At 47.0% G+C, this 22,500-nt stretch overlaps 1 protein-coding gene across 4 annotated transcripts in view; it reads left to right on the top strand.

Annotated features, from left to right (window-relative positions):
• Positions 1–22,500, top strand: part of si:ch211-1e14.1 (UPF0606 protein KIAA1549) — an 88,723-nt gene that overhangs the window by 34,769 nt on the left and 31,454 nt on the right. For all 4 annotated transcript variants that reach the window (XM_063197215.1, XM_063197214.1, XM_063197213.1 and 1 more), the window contains exons 3-8: positions 14,094–16,580; positions 16,875–16,963; positions 18,583–18,751; positions 19,288–19,418; positions 20,332–20,524; positions 21,665–21,724. In XM_063197215.1, the coding sequence (XP_063053285.1) occupies positions 14,094–16,580; positions 16,875–16,963; positions 18,583–18,751; positions 19,288–19,418; positions 20,332–20,524; positions 21,665–21,724 (3,129 nt within the window). The remainder of the gene's footprint in view (positions 1–14,093; positions 16,581–16,874; positions 16,964–18,582; positions 18,752–19,287; positions 19,419–20,331; positions 20,525–21,664; positions 21,725–22,500) is intronic.

Here is a 22,500-nt window from a genome sequence, read left to right as displayed (position 1 = left end):
CTTTGTCATCCTGACTGCTCTTAACAATCACCAGCCGGCCAAGACCTTTCAGCATGGTATTCCTGGGACATTTTCTGCTCTGTTGGCCATGCAGCCGTAGCCTAGACATCATGGGCCTATACTACAAAGATGGTTCAGGATAAGTTAAGCTGAAGTTAAGAGGTAAATCATCTAATAGAAGAGCCTGGAGTCCTCGTTTTCTTAAGAAAAGCTCTTGTATTAGATGATTTCCGTCTTAACTTAACCTTAATTTATCCTCAACCAGCTTTGTAATATAGGCCCCATGTCAGTCATTATGCAAAGCGTAGTTAATCCAGTAACAACCACAAGTCAACAGTGTTTCATCATAGGGTCATACTGCATACCTGTGCAGTACTCATGCCAGACTCCGTCGTTCCCACCGCCACCACCGGACCCATTTGGGTCTTATCGGCCTGCCCCAAGGCAGCACAGAAACATCGCCAGAGAACTGTCTGGTCGTTAAGGGTTTATCAGAGGCAGTGCCATATTATGCATTTAAACCTGACTTTGAGCCAGATCTGTGTCTGGGCTTTGTTTTGTTTTTTTGGGAGTAAAGTGAGGTGATATCAGAGTCAGATCCCCCTGCCTCCAGGGCTCTCAGGGTCCTCATGAGGCTGCTGTGTGTGGAGCAGTGTGGTTCCCAATTTTTTTTTTCTGCTGAGGCCCTGTTTTGGACTTAGGGACGTTTTCCAGATCCCCCGTGCTCTCCCTTATTCCCTTATTAAAGCTTTTTTTCCATTATTATTGCATATTTTTGTCCGTTATAATTATACAAAATCACAGGAAGCGTAAATAAATGTATTGACCATAGAAGTGAATACTGTTACAAACCAAGTTGTGCTTAGTATCCACAAGCACCCCCATCCCCATCCCCGTCACCATCGTCGTCCCCCCCCCCCGTTTGGGAACTGCTGCTGTGGAGGATTGGGTTTGCGGTGGCCATTAGCAATGATATCATCAGCTCCCAGGGATTTTGGGTTTCACTCTGGGATAAATAAGGGTCCTGCGCTGCGCTGCACTGTGCTCTCCTCCGCCGAGGGCAGTTCCAGCAGTCTGATTGCCCCATTAGAGGGAGGAAATGAGGGCCTGCCTGGGAGGAGCGTATAGATGCTCTCTAGGACTACGGCTCATTGTCAGAGGAGCAATAGCACACATATTTCTTACCCATGTCAAATATACACTAAATCAATTGGAGTCAATGTTCAGTTTTATTAGGTGATATCACAATTGGGACAATTACTCAGCTTTCCTTGGATGATTTTTTCATACGCTGGAGCAGCCACAGTGTTGCACGGCATTGGCAGATTCAGGCTCTAGAATATTCTTTATTTATCATCAGTCAGAAGAGAAAAGAGAACTGTAAAATGGTTTGTTCTGTGTGAGCTGTCTTTGAACTAGAGTGGCAGTGAAGCATTTCTACAGCTAAGATTTCAGGAGCTGTTCCTGTACTGTAGTACAGTAAAGCAGAAAATGGTTTGATCCTGAGAAGGAGACCTAGATTTCATTTTCAATCTATCTTGCTTGTTACTAATGATGGCACCGTTCCCCGTATGCTGGCACAAATTGAGAGAATGGAGATGAGGAATGTGGGAGATAGAGTGGCAGTTGATTTAGGTCTTTCCCTTTTTCAAACTTCTTTTATATATATATATATATATATTTTAGGGCTTTTTTGTCTTTATTTAATAGGACATAGATGGTGACAGGAAGCAAGTGGGAGAGAGAGATGGAGGAGGATCGACAAATGACCCGAAATCGAACACGGGTCGCCGGCGTAGTAATCTAGTGCCCTACTGTTAGGCCACGGCAGGGCCATTCTTGAACTTTCTACAACCAAGCACATTTCACCTTATAAAGCGACATCAGATTCAATATCTCCACAATGTCTTTAATGGAGCACAATGGTCTTTTTAACTCTCATTCCCCCGACATTCTCTTCACACTAGGCTCACACTAGACCATCCCTAAATGTTAGGGGTCCACCCTCAGTAGTTGTGAACACCAGGCTAACTAAACATCCCTTAGTGTTAAGATTGCGTCCTCAGTAGAGTGCTCCATGACTCATCCAAAACTGTGCAACTCACTCACTACAGTATATACTGTAGTCGTGAATAAGTGCATATTCCAGACACTCTCAGCCTGAGTGTACGGGTGTGTCTTTTTTTGGCTTCCCCATCCCATTCCTTCAGTAGCAGCAGCACACACACGCCCTCCTCAACGAGTGAGAACTCTGCTGCTAGATGTTTGGCAGACATAGGGGAGGGGAGGGGAGGGGAGTGGAGGGAGAGAGAGAGAGAGAGAGAGAGAGAGAGAGAGAGAGAGAGAGAGAGAGAGAGAGAGAGAGAGAGAGAGAGAGAGAGAGAGAGAGAGAGAGTTGGTAGGGACCACCGTGGTGGAGAGGTCAGACACACAGGGTGGTCAATGCGGAAAGAGATGGGAGGAGGAAGATGCATTGGTGGAGGGAGGAGGGGGGTGGAAAGAGCGCGGGGAGGTTGGCAGGAGAAGAGATAAACAAAAAGATAGATGGGCAGCAGAGAGAACGCCGTAGACTTGGAAAGAGACAAATAGAAAGAGAGAGATGCACAGGGTGGTCAGTGGAAAAAAAGGTAGGTTACAGAGGTGGATGAGGAGACTAAAGAGAGAGAAAGAGAGAGAAAGGAGAGAGAGAAAGAGTTGTGTGGTGATGCGTAGGGAGGTCAGTGGAGAAAAAGAAAGGCAGAGAAGGAGATGGATGTGTGGTGATGCATAGGTGGCAAGGTCAGACATGAAAGAGAGAGAGGGTGAAAGAGAGTGAGGAGAGAGGGGGAGTGAGTAGAAGGGAGTGAGGAGATCCAGAGAGAGAGGGAGAGTTTGAGAGGGGGGGGGGTTGCTGGAGACAGGTTGTGTTGAGTGGTGATGCATAGGCAAGGTCAGAAGTGAAAGAGAAAGAGACAGAAAATATGAGAGAGCCAGACAGAATGGGAGAGGAGGAAGGGGGGGAAGATAGAGAGAGAAAGAGAGAGGGGGGGGGAGGATCCATGGGCAGTGTGGAGTCACTGCTGCTCAGTCGGCCATAAACACCTGGAGACAGAGGAGACAGGTGATGCCACTGCTCTGGTCTGCACTGTCAGGCTGAATAGGTGGAGACAGGGCACGGAGAGCACACACACACACACACACACACACACACACACACACACACACACACACACACACACACATACTTTAAATAGCGGAACTCTGGGAGAAGGGAAAACGGAAGACAATTAAACAGTACTCTTCCATAATGGTTGTTCAGGTTATGGGCTGCCGTGGTGGGGTGGATTGCTGCCTTGTTGCACTAAACTGGACCAAATCATTACACAAATCATTAGACAAAGTGTAGGGGAGGGAGTGGAGCTTTAAATGTCTGTTGTGGGTTTTTTCTCTTTCTTTCGATCACCTGTTATTTTGTTTTTTGTTATTTGCACCACATAAGGAGTCAGTATGTTACTGCCAAGTGTTTCTGTCAGTACCGTCCAGCTACAGATGTGCACAGGGGGCTTTGAATGCTTGGCAATGCAGATGTGTACACATGAGAACAGGCACACACTTATACACACAGGCACAAGCACATGCACACACGACACACGCACGTACACACAAGCGCACGCGCACACACACGGAAATACACACACACACACACACACACACTCAGAGAGGTATACTACTCTCTCTCTCATACCCACAAACACAAACACACACACACACACACACGCGTGCACACACGCACGCACGCATACTACTCTCTCTCTCTCACACACACACACACACACACAAACACACACACACACACACACACACACACACACACACACACACACACACACACAACAAACACACACACACACATGCATACTACTAACACATACTACTCATACTACACACACTCTGGCACACACACACACACACAGACACACACACACACACACACATCTGAGAAGTGAAGGGCTGGTTTGTTGCTTTATTTTCTGCAGACAGGCAGGCACACGCCATAGGAACACGCCGACCCCATTAAGGTGCCTTAGGAGATGATCACGCGCTCGCTGTTTTCTCTCTCTCTCCCTCCTCTCTCACACTCCCATCTCCTGCCTGACGGTCTTCTCAAAAGCCTCTGCTCTCACACACACATGCTCCCAAGAAAGGAGAAAGACAAAGAACAGAAAGAAGCTGCTGACCCGTATTGACGCAATGCAATGAAAGACATCAGTGCATTACTGAGGCATCTCTGTCGTGTCACACATTAGATATCCTGCAGTTGCTGCCATACGTACAGTCTAGGGCTGTAACGATATTGTATCGAACCGAAAAATCGTGATACACAGAGTCACGATACTGTATCGTGATACAAGGAGGCCGTATCGTGATAGACCCTTTTAACGTTTTGATACCCATCAGCCCAGAAAGCAACCACACGATATGAAGTGATAACTCTTCCAAGCATTATCATTATTATATAGAAACTTTTTAAAATGATTAGTAGCCTCTTGTAAACTATTGAAACCTATAAACTATCATAGTTTTTATTCATAAAGTTTATAATGTTGGCAAATTTGAAATCGTGGGGTGTATCGAACCGTAGGTCATGAATCGTGATGCAAACCGAATCGTGAGTTGAGTGTATTGTTACAGCCCTAGTACAGTCCACCAACCAGCACCCATTAGTGACTGGCTGCTATTCCCAATCCAGTTCAATCGGGATTACAACAATCCAGTAGATTAAGGGTTGGGAGTGCTAACCATTGTCCCACTGTCAGATCAGCACAGTCGATACCACATGGTGACATATGCAGTGGCTGCCAGATATGGTTGTCTGTGTGGATTTAGTGCAAGTGGGGTTAGTGAAAGTGGAGTGTGTCTGAGACAGATCAGTGTTTCCGCTACATGGGCATGGTAGATGGATGGATGTGGCGGCAAGCCATACAGACTATGTGGTCGGTTGCTACCAGATATGTCCATTTGTGTGAGAAGCCGTTTGTACATTGCTCGGTATTTTTCTTCCCTACCTTTACCTAAATATCTTCATTCGCGCTATCAGTGGATAAATATGCTGCCAAGAGCTGTCATAAATACGTTAACCCTGTGCGCTGTAAGCAGGCCATTCGAGTCTTTATTTCTGTTTATACGTCAACAGAGTTTTTTAAAAATCTGAGTTTTTTGGAAGATGTGGAATGCCTTAGCCATGCACCTCAGACAGACAGACAGACAGACAGACTGCTGCATGGGCAGGAGTAGGGGGCAATGGAGGAGCACCCCACCTCTCCACCCCTCTACCTTATCTATTGCGGCATGGTGCTCTGGCCCCCTGGGCTGTGTCCACTCTGACCTGCTCTGGGCTCTGGGCTCTGGGCTGTGTCTGCCTGACATCCACTGCATGGGTGGCACAAAGCAGGAAATGGCCTGGCCTGGGTGGCATGTTAGGGCATGTCCATGTGCATGATGCAGAGCTGCTGAAAAACTCAGTTGGGGATGATGACATAGAGGTAAATGACGTCGTAAGTACCGTTAGAGGTCTTAAGCAAGGAGAGATAGATATATAGGAGGGCTTACTTACGTCATAACAGCGTAGTACGAAATGATGGCGAGGGGAGTACGGAAATTGTATTCTTCTTCTACGGTCAGTATTGGAAGCATCAGGGAAGCATGCAATGCCACTTCCGCGAGGGTCGGAGTGTGGAACAGGTCATAGGACAGCGTGAATGTTTGTCAGCTGTCCTTAATTACCCCCAGCAATTACTGCTGACCAACAGCTGCAGTTAATTTGGCCACAAATTATCCATCATGGTGTCGCCCCCACTGACCATGCGCAAGAGAGTACGGAAATTGTATCCATCGCACCCACTGACCAATGACCATGCGCAAGGGAGTTAATTTTCCATCCACTCGTGTCCTCAGTCAACGCCCCCGTACTACATCGTGGCCAATGCATTTCCCCCCGAGAGATTGTTCTTCTGTTGAATTTCTTTGGTCTTAAGTACCGGACGGTCTTTGGTAGGGGTTCTACCGGTACGTGAGGTCTTAAGTGCGGAATAGACTTTGGTAGAGGCACTACATGAGGTCATATAGTACTGTAAGTACCAGACGATTTTTTGTGAAAATCTGTATTAGGCTAGCTGCTATACCGTGATCAGTACTAGCCAGATCAGATGTTAAGTCGTGTATGAAAGCATGTAAAGGACAGTACAGGTGCATCACAAAATCCCTGTCATTTCTACAGAGTATCTGCTTTTATTTCGAATGATACCAGCCACTTGATGTTTGTACAAAACTTCAAAAATAGCCCTTAACATTTCACTTCAGGGCGTGAGTCAAAAGGAAATGCTGTTAAATCAGAATACTGTGTGTAGTATAGTATTTGAATTTAACGGTATGAGAGTGTATGTATCCACATGTGTTAGTGTGAAAGTATCCATGTGCTTACAAGTGTGCTCTCCTCTGCTAGTCAGCGGGGGCCGATGGCGTCAGGCTGCTGACTCACTGTTTGAAGTGAGCGTGAGTTGTGCTGGCCGCCTGTGAGAGATGTCTGACTCTGCCTCTGTCTCTCTCTGGGCTTTAGGACTCCCGACGGGTCGTCTACATATCAAAGCAGATCGTCAGCGTATGCCTGTAGAATACTATTTTTAGCTACAGTTATTATTTTTTTGGCTTTCAATTTATGAGTAATGTATGAGCCTTTTCTGTGTGAAGTTTGCGTGTGTGTGTGTGTGTGTGTGTGTGTGTGTGTGTGTGTGTGTGTGTGTGTGTGTGTGTGTGTGTGTGTGTGTGTGTGTGTGTGCATGCGTGTGTGTGTGTGTGTGTGCATGTGTGCATGAGCGTGAGGACTGTTTTATTGCAGCGTTTCACTCTCTCCCCCTCTCTTTCTCTCTCTCTCTCTCTCTCTCTCTCTCTCTCTCTCTCTCTCTCTCTCTCTCTCTCTCTCTCTCTCTCTCTCTCTCTCTCTCTCTCTCTGGTCCTCATCAGAGGTCCCAGCCTTCCTCTATGCCAAAACCCTGATCATAACCATAACCATCATAATGAATACAAGGGACCCACAGCACTTCAAACAAGCCCATCAAAATGCGCTTTGGCACGGCCAATAAAGATGTCCAACGAAAACCAATCACAATACAGAATTAAAACTATCACAAAACGTCTTTTTTTTCTTGAAAAACACTGGAGGCTGAAACTGGGGAAAGAGAATGGAACTAAAGCAGAGACAAGAGACAAACACATAATAATAATAATAATAATTGTATTTGTATAGCACTGTGTCATACAAGGCATGTAACTCAAAGTGCTTAACAAATGGGAAAAAAACATTGTTAGAGATAGATTTAAAAGGAGAGGTAGAGAAGAGAGGCAGAAAAAGCAGGAAGGCAGAGGAAGAAGAGATAGACAGAGAATGTAGAGTCATAAGGTCAACGTAGGTTAGGACCAGGATTCTTAGATGTGTAAGGTCCATAGTGGCTGGGCCTATCATAAGTCATAGATAGTCACACAGAGATTGGGCGCTCAGGTGCGGCCCCTGGTGGCATCAGGGGTGAGGAAAAACTCCCTTTCGCTTGATTCATAGTTTGTGAGGGGTAAAAAAAGCTCAGTGGGGTCTGAGAAAAAAGACCCCCTGTAGTCAGGAAGAAACCTCAGGCAGAGACCAGCGGCCACCTAGGGGAGCCCCCTGCCAGGGCTGGAATTGCGAGTAGTAAGGGCGCTGCGGCAGCTGGGACACTATGACGCCTTTGCAGCTAGGAGTTGGCAAGGATGAAGAGGTGGGTCTTCAGCTGCTTCTTAAAGGAGTCGACGGAGGTGGCTGATCGGATCTCGATGGGGAGGGCGTTCCATCTCTTGGGCGCATAGCAGGCAAACGCGGCGTCGCCGATCTTCTTCTGCGGGGGGGGGTGGGGGTCCTTAGCAGCTTGGCATCAGTGGACCTGAGAGCTCGAGCAGGGGCATAAAAAGAGAGCATGTCTGAGATATAGCTAGGGGCAAGTCCATTTAATGCTTTAAATACTGTGAGCAGAATCTTAAAGTCGATTCTGTATGAGACAGGTAACCAGTGCAGGTCTGCCAAGACAGGAGAGATGTGCTCTCTCATTCTGGTTCTTGTTAGGATTCTTGCCGCAGAATTTTGAATGAGTTGCAATTTGTCAATTAATTTTTTTTGGGAGACCAGAGAAGAGAGCATTGCAGTAGTCTATCCTACTGGTGACAAAGGCATGAATAAGTTTCTCAGCGTCTTGTCGGGGGGCCAAGCCGCGCACTTTGTTGACATTTCTAAGATGGAAAAAAGCAGATTTTGTTATCTTATTTATGTGAGGCTCAAAGCTCAAATCCGAGTCTATGACCACACCTAGGCTAGTAACCTTATCTTTAATGTGCATGCTTAGGTCACCTAGGCTGGGGTGGAGTTTTGCACGTTTTTTCTTAGGCCCAATGAGCAACACTTCAGTTTTATCTTCATTTAATTTTAGGAAGTTACTGTTCATCCAATCTGTAATGGCAGACATGCATTTAGTCAAGGCATGAATGGCAGTGGTTTGGCTAGGCTCGACAGAGATATATAGTTTTTACATCTACAGATCTGCCCTTTGGCTGCCCGTTCACCCTTTAAAGGCACGAAACAACCAGACGCGACTTGAGCTATTCCAGCGACTGAAGTAATTGACTTTCTATTGAGTCGCTGGCGACAGAAGAGATAAAAACAATTTGGGCGACTAGAGGCGATATGCGCGACTTGAGTGACTAAGTTTATTGTTGGGCTTCAGCATATTGTGCAAATGAGCTATGATGCGCTTCGGCGACAGCAGCCACAGCCAATGGGAATGTCGGAATGCTTGCATTCTGCTTTCAACGAACAAACTCTGTCGCTTCTATCGATTGCATCACTTTAGCTGCACAATCCAGCAATTCATTGTCACTTAATCTTGTCGTCTGTGTTCGACCGATAAGAGTGTACAGTAACATCTAGTATGTGTACCTAGTAGAGCCTCTAGTAGATATTATGGAAGTTCCAAGGAAGTTCCAGGACCATAGAACACAGAATATTACATTGATGCAGAACATGTTCTTTTATGGAATGCCCTCACACTCACTCTCTAAAAGGTTAGCTCACAACAACTGTTGGTGGAAGCAAGCAGACAAATTGGCTGCCATTGGAAGGTCCAGATGGCCCCTCTGCCAGCCTTATCCATTAGGTCCACACGTTCTGGCATGGCACAAGTGGGGGGGGGCACTAACAGCCTGCAGTGACTCAGAGGCTAACAGAGGTAGAGCTAATTGTTCGATGAGAGTTATAGCGGGCACTGCATCAGGGCTGTGTTATGAAGGGCCCCATTAACGACCAGCATCTGCTTCAGGGTCTGGGCTTATGCTACAATTTTTGACTAATTGTCAGCAGACTTTTGTTCTGCTTTTTTGGACACGAACGCGTCTCCTGTCTGGTGGAGTAAGAGCAGGGTCAGCAACATGAGAGGCAACCCCGTCTGAACTCCCTGGCCAGGCCTGTCCTGTCCTGGCTGTGCTGCCTGTCTTCCTGGCAAGCCAAAGCTGCTGCCTGCCTTTAGCCAAGCTGCTAATGGACACCTTATCTACTCTCTGTTTCTCTCTCTCTCGCACTATCCCCCCTCCTCTCTCTTTTTCTCTATCTCTCTCTGTGTTTTTCAGACACACACACACACACACACACACACACACACACACACACACACACACACACACACACACACTAGTGGTGTCAACAATGATCGATTCGGCGATGCAATCCAATGCGGGGCATGGACGATTCAATTCAATGCGGCAAGTTCCAGAATCGATGCGGCAATTTTTTCAGGTTAAATTACTTCCGTGGATATTTCTGGAGGAAATGAATGTTAAATTAAATAAAAGTACTTCAAAGCATTGCAAGACTGATACAGACTGATACAGACTGATACAGAAAACGTCCAATAAACTGTTGCTCAGTATCTGACTACTTGTATTGCCTCATCATGACTGATGAAACATTTGCTTTGCTTTCAGTAGAAATGTAATGCATTGCAATGCATTGTAGAATTGAATTGGATCGTATCGAAACGCAGAGAATCGAATCGCAAAGAATCAAATCGAATCGCTACCTCCCGAATCGTGATCGTATCGGATCGTGAGGGCAGTGCCAATCCACACCACTAACACACACACACACACACACACACACACACACACACACACACACACACACACACACACACACACACACACACACACACACACACATTTCTTTCCCCTCTCTGCATTATGGTAAACATTAATGCAGATTATATAATATGACCTCATCGCGACACTGCTGCTGCTCTGAGACCAGTCTCTCCGGCTCCTTATTCAACTGTGACCCTTACAGAGCGACGGCATGAAAACTGACCCTGGGCCAGCTTGCATAGCCTACTATGAGGGACAAGGAAAGCTCCACTTTCACTGCCGTACATCTGTGTTTCAGTCTCCTTGTCCTCAGTCAAATATGTAGTGTTCAATGAACACTTAGAGGGTGTTCTGGGACCACGTACATCTCTAGAAGACATTGAATTGACTCTAAGTGTTGAATTAACACTGTAGGCGTTTTTTACTGTGTCCAATAGCTACGCTACGGCCTACTCCCTTTTCTTTTCTTTCCGTTCCAGCCTCCCAGAGCTCGACCCTGACTGTAAACTCGCTCTCCAAACTCCATTTGTGTCGTAAAAGCCTCCCTAATGGAAAATGTATAAAAGTCTTTTTGAGATGTAAACCAGGCGAATAGAAGTGATACCCCGCCTCTGAGAGGCAGCAGTATGAAAGCCTGCTGCTGTTTAATTATTGAATTGCCTTGTTTCGTGACACTGCCCACTTTCCTGGGCACCCTCTGTTGGTGTGTGTACTGTGTGTGTGTGTGTGTGCGTGTGTTGTGTGTGCATGTGTATGTGCGTCACTGTGCATTGAGTTCATGCCTGTGCAGAATGTCTGGTTAGTGAGTTAGAGATATGTACTGTGTGTGTGTGTGTGTGTGCGTGTGTGTGTGTGTGTGTGTGTGCGTGTGTGTGTGTGTGTGTGTTTTGTGTCTGTGTGTACTGCATGCACAGGGCTTTGTGCATCGTCTAATTGTTTTCATTTTTTTTTTAAAGGGACACTGTGTGAGATTTTTAGTTGTTTATTTCCAGAATTCATGCTGCCCATTCACTAATGTTACCTTTTTCATGAATACTTACAACCAGCATCAAATTTTAAGTATTCATTATGACTGGAAAAATTGCACTTTTCATACATGAAAAGAGGGATCTTCTCCATGGTCCGCCATTTTGAATTTCCAGAAATAGCCATTTTTAGCTGCAAAAATGACTGTACTTGGACCATACTAGAAAATACTTGTTATTACTTAGTACACTTTCATGTAAAGATCAAATTTGGCAATAGGCAGCCCAGTTTCAATTAGCAGCATACTGTAGTTGCAGTACCTTTTTTGACCATTTCCTGCACAGTGTCCCTTTAAGTCGATATAGCATCTTCTAGACTCTAGAGTGTATTTGGTCCCAGAGTACTCTCTAAGTGCTGAATTAACACTGTAGAACTGGCTGTGTGACAGTAAATGAGCAGCACCAGTGTTTTGCTGCTGCAGGCCACTCATTAGACACTACAGTACACACAGGAACATCAGGAACCAGTCCCAGAGCGAAGACATGAAATCTGCCAACCAGATAGCTAGTTTCCCTTTTGCAATCAAGAGGGAGTCTCTCTATTTTTGTGCTTACGTTAAGGACTTTTTATGTAGGTCATCTCTGTTTGTGCAGAGACACTTACAAGTACGTCCACCCACAGTGGTGATTTCTATCTGGCTGTGTGTGTATCCTCTCCTTCGCTGCCCCTTTTTATGATGGACCCAGGGGGACAAATTAAAGGAGCCTGCAAAGGCTGCATCGATTAAAGTTGTAAAGAGTCAACAGCCAGCCCACTCTAAAAGAAAATTAATTTGCCCTTTCCAAACAGCCTGTAATGTGAAAGTAAGACGTGTTTGGTTACATAACAGAATGTGGTAACACTTCAGAAGAGGGTTCATATGCTAGCCACTAATACATGCCTGTGTAAATCACTTGTAAGACGTGTGTTATGCAAAATCAATCATTTGTTAGGCATGCATTGACAAATCTCTTGCTCGTTTACTATTGACGTAATTGTAATAACCTAGTAAGCCCTTGATTTTGCTTAACATATGTCTTATAAGTCCCTTATACAGGCAGTGCATTTATGGTTCCCATGTAAATCCTATTCTTAAGTGTTAACAAAAATGTTAATTGTTAATGAATTTAGTCAGATGTTCTCTTGGCAGATGTATACACGTCTACAGCCACGGTGTTCCACAGCACCAGTGACACAGGCGGAACATGAACTCGCACAAGCTAAGTGCATGGTAGCATAGTCTGTGCTCTGAATTGATTTTTCCATATCGTATAATGGTTCCTTTTAAAGCATACATGAACAGACCGGAGGCCACGTCTGTGATCCGACGTATTGATTCGGCCCGTACCACAGTTATTGATCTGGGCTCTGGTGGTCAAGAGGTTAAAGGATGACACCAGCTCTTTTGTTTGAGCAGTGCTTTTAACATAGTACCAAAATGTTAGATGTTATTGGTTAATATTATCTGTTGACTTCTAAGTTCTAAATCTCAAACAAGCCCTGTTGTGACTTTGGTTCCTGAAGCAATCTTTTAGATGTCTTAGCAGCAGCTGATTTTTTAATAAGATATTTTTGGGCTTTTTAGGCCGGGGACATGCTTGCTATGTGCTTTAAATTAGGCATGCAACCGTGTCTGACCGAGTGCACATACGGTACAAGCTTTAGGACGACCGAAGCACTTTGCACGATACTAGAGGTATCATGTAGGGGTAGATAGCCAAGGGGGCTCTCTTTAATGTTTGTCCACCATTGTTTGACTCTACCGCGACCTCAACATGAAAGTTCGGACGTCTTGTCAATATTGTGCTGTACGCACACGTTTTTTGCGTACCTTGTGTCAGGTGTTCTCCCACGCACAAATTTGATAAAATAGACATGGCAACGCGTTCGTTCTCAAAATACGTCCACACACGCGCATCCAGCAGCAAGCATGTCCCGATCCTTTTCCTTTATTGTGATAGGACAGTGAGAGGGTGTGACACGAAATTAGTAGGAGGGTAAAGGTTGGGAATATACCTCTTGTCAGAATCGATTCGAACTGGCTATACAGTATGTTACTTAGCCCAGTGTTTCTCAGTTTAGCTCAGTGTTTCCCAGTGTTTGCTGACAGTATGTGAAACTGACCAAAAAAATAAATTATGTATTATAATACACATTTGTCTAAATTAATAAATTAATGCTAGTCAGTGGACTCTTTCATCTACTTTTTACGCACAATAAAGTAAATTTAGGTTGCCCCAGTATAGATACATAGCCTGTTTGAGATAAAGCTGCAACTTCGAATGTAGGCTAGGTTGTGTGACGTTTCCAAATGTATTACTTTTCTAAGTTTGTGTGGTATCAAATGTGGTATCAAATGCTTGTTGGTTTGGGGTGCCTTGAGATTTTTCATGAATTGAAAGGACGCCTCGCCTAAGAAAGGTTGAGAAACACTGACTTAGCCCACTAAGCCATGACACCCCCAGCAGTTATTTTTTTCTATAGCAGTACAGCTAGGCGAGCTGTAGTCCTCCTCTCTGCTGTATGCATTGAGACTGAGTCAGGCAGACATCAGATTTCATTATGTAATGGTCTGCCCTTCATGTCAAGTGTCAATTGTAATGACTGACTACCTTCTCAGTTTCAAGTTTGAATCAATGACCACAAAGATACCAATACATGTATTGATTTCTAACCAATAATTCTATCAGAGACAGTTTTTTTTGTTCAAGCTTTGTATCATTTTACATAAAATGCATTCACTGAATTATCTGCACATTATTATTATTATTTTAATATGTTGAATTTTTACAACCTTTCAGATGTGAAACAAAGTTTCTTTGGTCTTGGCAATGCAGTGGATTTTCACATAAGCCTTTGTACCTCACCACATTTGTATTTTTTTTTCTCTTTTTTTTCAGACTGGCCTGCATTGGCTTCCGTATCGCCAAACCAGCCTCCTCTGGCAGCACCAAACCATTCACCACCACCATCACCTGCAGCCTTACCAGCATCAACCATCAAAGCCTCTTCCCAGCCGGGTGTCCCAACACCTGCGCTCGCCACCCCCAGACTGCCGTCTCCGCCGCCCCTGTCTCCAGCCGCAGCTGATGAAACCCATAGCAATAAGCCAATTCCCCCTGCTGACGCCTCCTCGCCCTCGCCCTCTGCTAGGCCGAAGTCTATGGTGGTGGAACAAGCCCTTGAGGGATCAGCCCCTGCGCGCCGGGCCCGCGACCTACACCAGCCATCAGTGCCTGTCTCCCAAATAGTGCCGACTCCAACTTTACTCCACTCCTCACAAATGTGGTCTCCCTCTCCATCGTCGCCCTCTTTTGGTTCTGCTGTAACATCAGACGCTCACGTTAACATCCACGTGATGCCTCCCGGGCTTCCTCCAGTGGAAAACCAGGCAGCTCCGAATACCACCACCACCACCTCCACCCCCACGTCCTCTGTCCTGGCAGACGCACAGGATCCAGAGGTAGTGCCTGCTTCCATGACGACTGCCAAACTACCCGTAGAGATCTCCAATGCTGTTGTGCATGACCACCAGTTGTCTCCGAGCTTCACCCTGAACGTGCAGAACGACGGACCGGCGGAGGAGCACCTGAGGTCAGTGGCGCTGGGGGAGCGGACGGGGGTGATGACCCCCTCGGTGGAGCCCACCATGGAGCCAGTGGAGGACTTCTACCCGACCAACACCATGGAGGGGTACTGGGGGTCCGGAGACTACCTGGAGACCATGTCCTACATGGGCCCGGAAGGGGACGACTACGGGGGGCTGGTCACCAAGGTACCCACGGACATGTACGACTTTGAGGATCCCTACAGCGAGGTTTACGACACGTCCTTCCCGACTCGCGCTGTCCTAGTGCCCTCCAGCACGCTCCAGACGGGGTACCCCTCGCAGGCCACGAGAGTGCATTCTGAAGTACACGTGACCAGGTCGCCCTTTTTAACCAGACCGGTACAACCCTCATTCCCCATGACCAGCATTCCCAGTCTTACAACCCAAGGCCTGTATGACGTCCATGTGAGCAGCTCTGGGAGTCCGAGACCCACCAGTGTGCTTCCTGCGTTTCCTGGTGCTTCTGTGTTGCACAGCATGCCTTTGCCCAGTGGTGCTACCCACACTGCCTCAATCTACAACTGGAGCACTAGTGCACTGCCAACCTTCCCCCCTGGCTTTGCTGAGCCCTATACCAATGCATCCAGCAACGTCAATATGACAGGCTCTCCTCCACGGATCAGGCCGTCGGTGGTCGTCTCTCCCCTGGTGACCCCAACGAGATCGCCCACGCGTCCCCAAGACAGCGGGCCAGAATGGTCAGATGAAGTGACCATTGCACCCACAGACCTCCTGCTTCCGGACATGAACAGCCTGGAGTTTTTCACCATCCAGCAGCAGGGCAAAGACCCTAGCAGGCCCAGCCACACCGCCTTCAGCCCCTCGTTGGAAACCGACATCCCCCCGACGCACATCCTACCCACTGCGGTTTTCACCGTGGACCCCAATCACCTGCTGACGGCTTCGTTTGGGGAGGACCTGCTCCCCGCCATCAACACCTCCTGGCCGGACGAATCCTCGGCGGACACGTCTGGATATGAGCCGCCGAGCTTCCCGACGCTGCGGCCTGACCAGACGGCGTCGCCCAATGGCACGTCTCTGGAACCCTCGCTGATGCTGACGCCCTCCATGGAGCCCTCCATGCCCACCTCGGTGTGGGGGTCGGGCGGCGGATCTGGTTGGATGACCACGCCGTCAATCGTGACAACCCCTGAAGTCCCCCACGAAACATCGCTGCATACGTCCATCCTCCCGCCCCCAACGACTAAGCTCAGTCCGTGGGACATCAGCCCAACAGTGTCGGAGAGCGTGCCCAATGGCACCTCTTCATTTCCTCCCGGAATAAGCCCATCTGCCACTGTTGGTCCCACTCCTGACTCGCCTTCCACAGGATTCAATGGCACCAGCGTCCCCTTTGCCCCAACGCAACCTGCTGGGAATGGCACTGCTATCCCCTCATTCCCAACGCAACCTGCTGGGAATGGCACTGCTATCCCCTCATTCCCAACGCAACCTGCTGGGAATGGCAATGCTATCCCCTCATTCCCAACGCAACCTGCTGGGAATGGCACTGCTATCCCCTCATTCCCAACGCAGCCTGCTGGAAATGACAGTACCATCTCCTCTGCCCCAACACATCCTGTTGGAAATGGCACCACTATTCCCCAGCCCGTAGGCCCTTTTACACCCAACGCCACATCTATTCCCTCACTCACTGATATGGCGGACGAGGCAGCTACCAGCCCTGGTCCCACCACAGTTAAGCCTCCACCGACCACTACCGTCCGACAGTACCTGTGCAACATCACCAAACCTGAGAACTACCTGATCAAAGCTGGTAAGACGTAGCCCATTACGTAACACACACCGTTCCACCACTGGAATGTTGTAATAGTCGATGAAAAAACTGAACTACCATAGTACTACACCACTGTGACAGTGCACAGGGTCTTAAGCAATACCATTCTGATAACAGCTCATTTGTAACAGGGGCCATGTCGTAGGGGGTGAATAGTACTAAATTTCTGATATGTGGAAAAAAGGTTCCAGTTTTGTGATGTGAAACACACATTTCTTTGTTGCCAGAGGAGGATAGTTGATGTTAAGCTGATATGTATCCCACTCTTTTCAGGTTTTCCCTCAGGGTCCACAGCGGGATATGCCAAAGCTAAGGTCCGGGAGATCCTCAAACCGGAGTTCAACCAGTCGCTAGAGCTGCAGGTGAGCTACAGGAGACACCATGGCCTCTGAAAATATATCTGTGTGGTGGCAGTCTGTGGATTGCCTTAAAATAAGGCAAAGTGTTTTATTACACAGGGAATATCATTCATTTGCCATATGTTACGAAGTGTTTTTGATATCACACACATACAGTATGTTTAGGAGGCCCCATATGATACTGAAGGATTTTATAGGCATTTTGGCTCTCAGTGTAGTGTTAAAAAAGCCAGTAGAAAATTTAATTTCAAATAATCTTCATTTTCCAGTTGGTGCCACTAGCTCCAAGCCCTGTGGCGTGCACAAATGTGCTGTCAATTTTTCAAGGACACTTTTATTTGTTCAAACCAGACTGTCACAGAGTGACTTTGCAGAGAAATTTCACCAGCACATTATCGCTTTTTGAAAGAACTCCAAATCTGGAGTGCGGGGAAAGGGGCGGCAAAAAACACACACACAACTGAGCCATTCCATCTCTTTTGCATGATTGCTGATGTAAATTAAGCCTCGGATGTTAGTCTGGAGAGCTGAGAGGAGGGTGTTTTTTTGCCAGAAAGGTTATATAACCACAAAGGTGTTCGATTTAATTAGTGGAGCTCCCAAGGCCCTGAGCCAGTGGAAAGAAACTCTAGTTTTCAATCTTCTCACTTCTTAGTTCTTACCTCTCTCTCTCTCTCTCTCTCTCTCTCTCACACACACACACGCATCCATGCTCCCTCTCTCTCTCTCTCTCTCTCGCTCCCTCCCTCTCTCTCTCTCTCTCTCTCTCTCTCTCTCTCTCTCTCTCTCTCTCTCTCTGTCTCTCTCTCTCCCTCTCTCTATCTCTGTCTCTCTCACACACACACGCATCCATGCTCCCTCTCCCTCTCTCTCTCTCTCTCTCTCTCTCTCTCTCTCTCTCTCTCTCTCTCTCTCTCTCTCTCTCTCTCTCTCTCTCTCTCTCTCTCTCTCTCTCTTTAACATCTTGCACTGCCATCTTCAGATCATGTTCCTTGGATGTTTTTCTTTTTTCTCCTGTAGGAGAGCAGAAGGGCTTCCTGCCCTGCTTATCCAGTGTGAACAACATAAACAAACAGCAGGAAGGAGAGAGAGAGGGAGGGAGAGGGAGAGAGAGGGAGGGGGGGGATGAGATAGTTAGTGACACTGATACACAATGACGTCTTTCATGTTGGGTCAGAGGGAGGACTAGTGATTGTTTGGACAATGGAAAAGCTTTCTGCAAATGAGACCCATTTTATGTAAACACACCAAAGCACTCAGTTCTGTAGCAGATGGCAACTTTGTAAACTTTTCAGACATGCTAGTTTGATGTGACTAAAGAAAAGAGTAAACCTATCCGTATAAATACAAGTTACAAAGAAGTGAAGGGGGGCAGGTGTAGGAAAAGGCACTGGCCTCAAATACTTAACAGATTATGACCTAGTCAGGCTACTCATTGGTCATGTGTTTTTGAAATGCGAACAACATATAATATCAAATAGTATATGATGATTGGAGCATACAGTAGTATTTTGCTTCACTGGTTCTTCATGGTAATTCATAGGTAGTGTAACGCTTATTACTGTGTGTGTGTGTGTGTCTGTGCCTGTGTCTGTGTCTGTGTGTATTGTGCTGTGTTGCAGGTGGTGAAGGCCCCTCCAGACTTTGTGTTCCGGGTGGTGTCGGGCACGGTGGTGTACACGGCCATCTCGGTGGTCAACGCCCTGCGCCAGTCACCCAGGGCCCCGCGCAGCTTCCTCTACGTCTCCCGAGTCAGCACCGCGCCCAACCCACAGTACCACGTGCACACAGGTAGAGGAGAAATGAAACACACACACATACACTCACTCACACACATATACACACATTCATACACACACACACACAAGCACACACACACACATACACACACACACACACACACACACACACACACACACACACACACACACACACACATATACACACATTCATACACACACACACAAGCACACACACACACACACACACACACACACACACACACACACACACACACACACATACATTCTCACACACACACACACACACACACACACACACACACACACACACACACACATGCACACACACACACACACACACACACACACACAGATGGAGAACACCCTTACACAGGCGGACACCACACTGCACAAATACTGTACACATATACACACTCTGTTGTATCTCAGAGGTAAAAGCTTCTGTGTGTGTGTGTGTGTGTGTATCTGTGTCTGTGTTTGTGTGTCTGTGTGTGTGTGTGTGTGTGTGTGTGTGTGTGTGTGTGTGTGTGTGTGTGTGTGTGTCTGCATATGTTCTTCCCACAGTGCTGCAATTTGTGCCCAGTCACATGGATGTGCGTGTGTGTTCGTTCAGCGAGCGTATCGAGAAGGGTCTGACGGCAGCCTATGCGGAGGTGCGGCGCCGATCACGTGAATCCACCAACTTCACCGTGCAGGTAAGTGCACACCTGCCATCTCCAAGGGGGGCTTACATAGTAACATTATATGGAAGCTCTCTAATATGAGTATTAAACGCTGACCTAAGGTCATTTGGCAGATTGACAGATAGGCTTTTATCATAGCACAAGCCAAATTTTATAGGAGTTTTACACAAAGCCACAAGGATCTGCTCACTGAGTGTCTTAAGGATACATGTGGCACTTGCGTCTCCAAATGAAAAGTCCCAATTATCCTGGATACTGAGGAGAATTTAAGCCACGCACACACATTTTATGGACATGGTCCAAACTACCAAAGATTAATGCTATTGTGTTACAAGAGTAACCAGCATTACAGCATTACACAATGGTTGGTATTTGAGAATTTAGGAGGAATAGCATGTTTCCATATAGCTGTCAAAACAACACACACACACACACACTATCATGTCTGAATACTAAAGGTGTAAAAGCCCAAAAATATCCTATTCTTACTTTGTTGAAAACTCTCCTTTTTGGCTGTGGGAGCTTCACAGGTCTTACTGTGCTTGATTTTCAAACACTAAATAAACCCACCTGCCTCCCTGTCCCTTCATATATTTCACGGCAGTAGTCTGATCCTATATAATACAGTAGAACACCTTCCTGGAAACTCTCCAATGCAGGCTACTAAATGGAAAGACTTAATAAACTCTGTGTGTGTGCGTGTTTGTGTATGTGTGTGTGTGTGTGTGTGTGTGGGGGGGGGGGGGGTGTGTGTGTATGCGTGCATGTGTGGGTGTGTGCTGCCCATGCATTTATGTCTGTGAATCATAATGTATGTGTGTGTTTGTGTGGTTGCGTACATGCGCGTGTGTTTCCCTCCGTGCATGTATGCATGTATGCGTGTGTGTGCGCACGTGTGTGCGTGCGTGTGTTCTTTCCTCCTCAGATCGTAAACATCACGGTGAGCGGCCCGCCCAAGCTGACCCGTCTGCAGCAGCAGGCTCCGGTGGACGTGGTGTTTGCGGTGCGCGACGCCCAGGGCTACCTGCGGGGGGCAGACCTGAGCGCTCACCTGCGCGCCCTCAGCACGGTGGAGTTCAGCTACTACCTGGGCCTGCCCGTCCTTCAGATCGCCGAGCGTGAGTCCCCCCTGCACTCCACACACGCATGAATGCGCACACACACGCTCACGCTCACGCTCTCGCACATAACATACACATGCCATGCGTTCAATACAGATAACGTACACACGCACTTGCACTCACACTCACACACACATACACACACATTCATATAATACACTCACACACAGACACAGACACAGACACAGACACAAACACACTCACACACATTCACGCACACACACACACACACACACACACACACACACACACACACACACACACACACACACACACACACACACACACACACACACAGCAGCATTTCCACAGAAGCACAATTTGTATAGTAGTTGTCAAATATTGTTTCAAGGATCCACACACAATTACATTGTGTTTCTTAGTAGCCCGACTGCTACCAAAAGCATCTAGATGAATCCCTACATGGCAGTTCATTCGGTAGGGGTAGGGTGCTATCTCCCTCTTCTTAAAATCGTGCTATACCCCTCTGTTTGGGCTCGATTGCAGCCTGATGTCATTTGCCAAATCTCAACCATTTCACTCTCCCAACCACTTCCTGTCACTTCTTCACTATCACAAAATAAAAGCGTTAAAAAAAACCCGGAAAAAAGTTAAAAAGAAAAAAAAACATCTCTCCTGTTTGTCTGTGAGATCCACAGTAAGTGGCTGATGGATGTGTCAGTGTAGCTCTGGTCCCGTGTCCCCAATCAGTGTGACAGGCTGAAGCAACACTCTCACGGCCATCCATCTTCCTCTTTACTGCCAGCTCCCAGCACACCACACCACACCTCATAACACAGCCCCTCGCCTCGCCTCGCCTCCGCTAAGAAATTGCTTTCTCTCGCTTTTAGCAGAATGAAGGGGTCTGTCTTGTCACACTCACAAACAACATTGTTTTTTTTCACCTCGCGGCTGCTCAGTTCCGCATACAATAAACCATAACACACACCAAAAACTGACATACACACACACAAGCAAGCACGCGCAAAAACACACACTCAAACAGGTTTTCACACCCACCCACACACGCACACACAAATATGCACAATTGCACATGCATTTCAATCATGAACGCCACACTAATACAGATATCCCGAGAGGTTGTTACACAGGAGCATTTTGTTTTTGTGTCTGCAGCCGTCCACTACCCAGAGCTCAACATGACCCTCCTACTGCGCTCCTCCTGGGTCAAAACAGGTACCGTACTCTCACCCTGAGTTAATTTACACACAGTCTACCGGCCTGTCTGTATGTCTATCTGTCTGTCTGCCTGTATGTCTGTCTGCCTGCTTGTCTGTCTGTCTATCAGTCTGTCTGTCTGCCTGTCTGTATGTCTGTCTACATGTCTGTCTGCCTGCATGCCTGTCCGTCTGTCTGCCTTCCTGTCTGTCAGTCTGCCTGTCTGTCTGTTTGTCTGCCTGCCTGTCTGTCTGTCTGTCTGCCTGCCTGTCTGTTTTCCTGTCTGCTTGTCTGCCTGTCTGTCTGTCTGTCATAGATCATGTAGTTTCCATTAAAATTGCGTTTTAGAGGTGTGAAACTATGTATAAACTCATAATGTATGTGTGTGTTTGCATGCATACCGTATTTATTAACAGTATGTATGCGGTGTGTTTGTGTGTGCATGTATTTGTGCGTGTGTGTGTGTGTGTGTGTGTGTGTGTGTGTGTGTGTGTGTGTGTGTGTGTGTGTGTGTGTGTGTGTGTGTGTGTGTGTGTGTGTGTGTGTGTGTCATGTATGAGTGTGCCTGTGTGTGTGCACGAGTGTCTGTGTGCGAGCTTGTTTCCATTTGTGTGTGTGTGTGTATGCATATGTGCTTCCATGTACACTATTATGTGTCTATAAGTGTGCATATTGTGCCCACTCTACAGTATATGTGTGTTTGTATAAGCCTACTGTATATGTGTGTGTGTGTGTGTGTGTGTGTGTGTGTGTGTGTGTGTGTGTGTGTGTGTGTGTGTGTGTGTGTGTGTGTG

This window comes from Engraulis encrasicolus, chromosome 4 (genome assembly GCF_034702125.1).
Source record: "Engraulis encrasicolus isolate BLACKSEA-1 chromosome 4, IST_EnEncr_1.0, whole genome shotgun sequence".
NCBI classification, from domain to species: Eukaryota; Metazoa; Chordata; class Actinopteri; order Clupeiformes; family Engraulidae; genus Engraulis; species Engraulis encrasicolus.
This window is presented reverse-complemented; position numbering and strand designations above follow the sequence as displayed.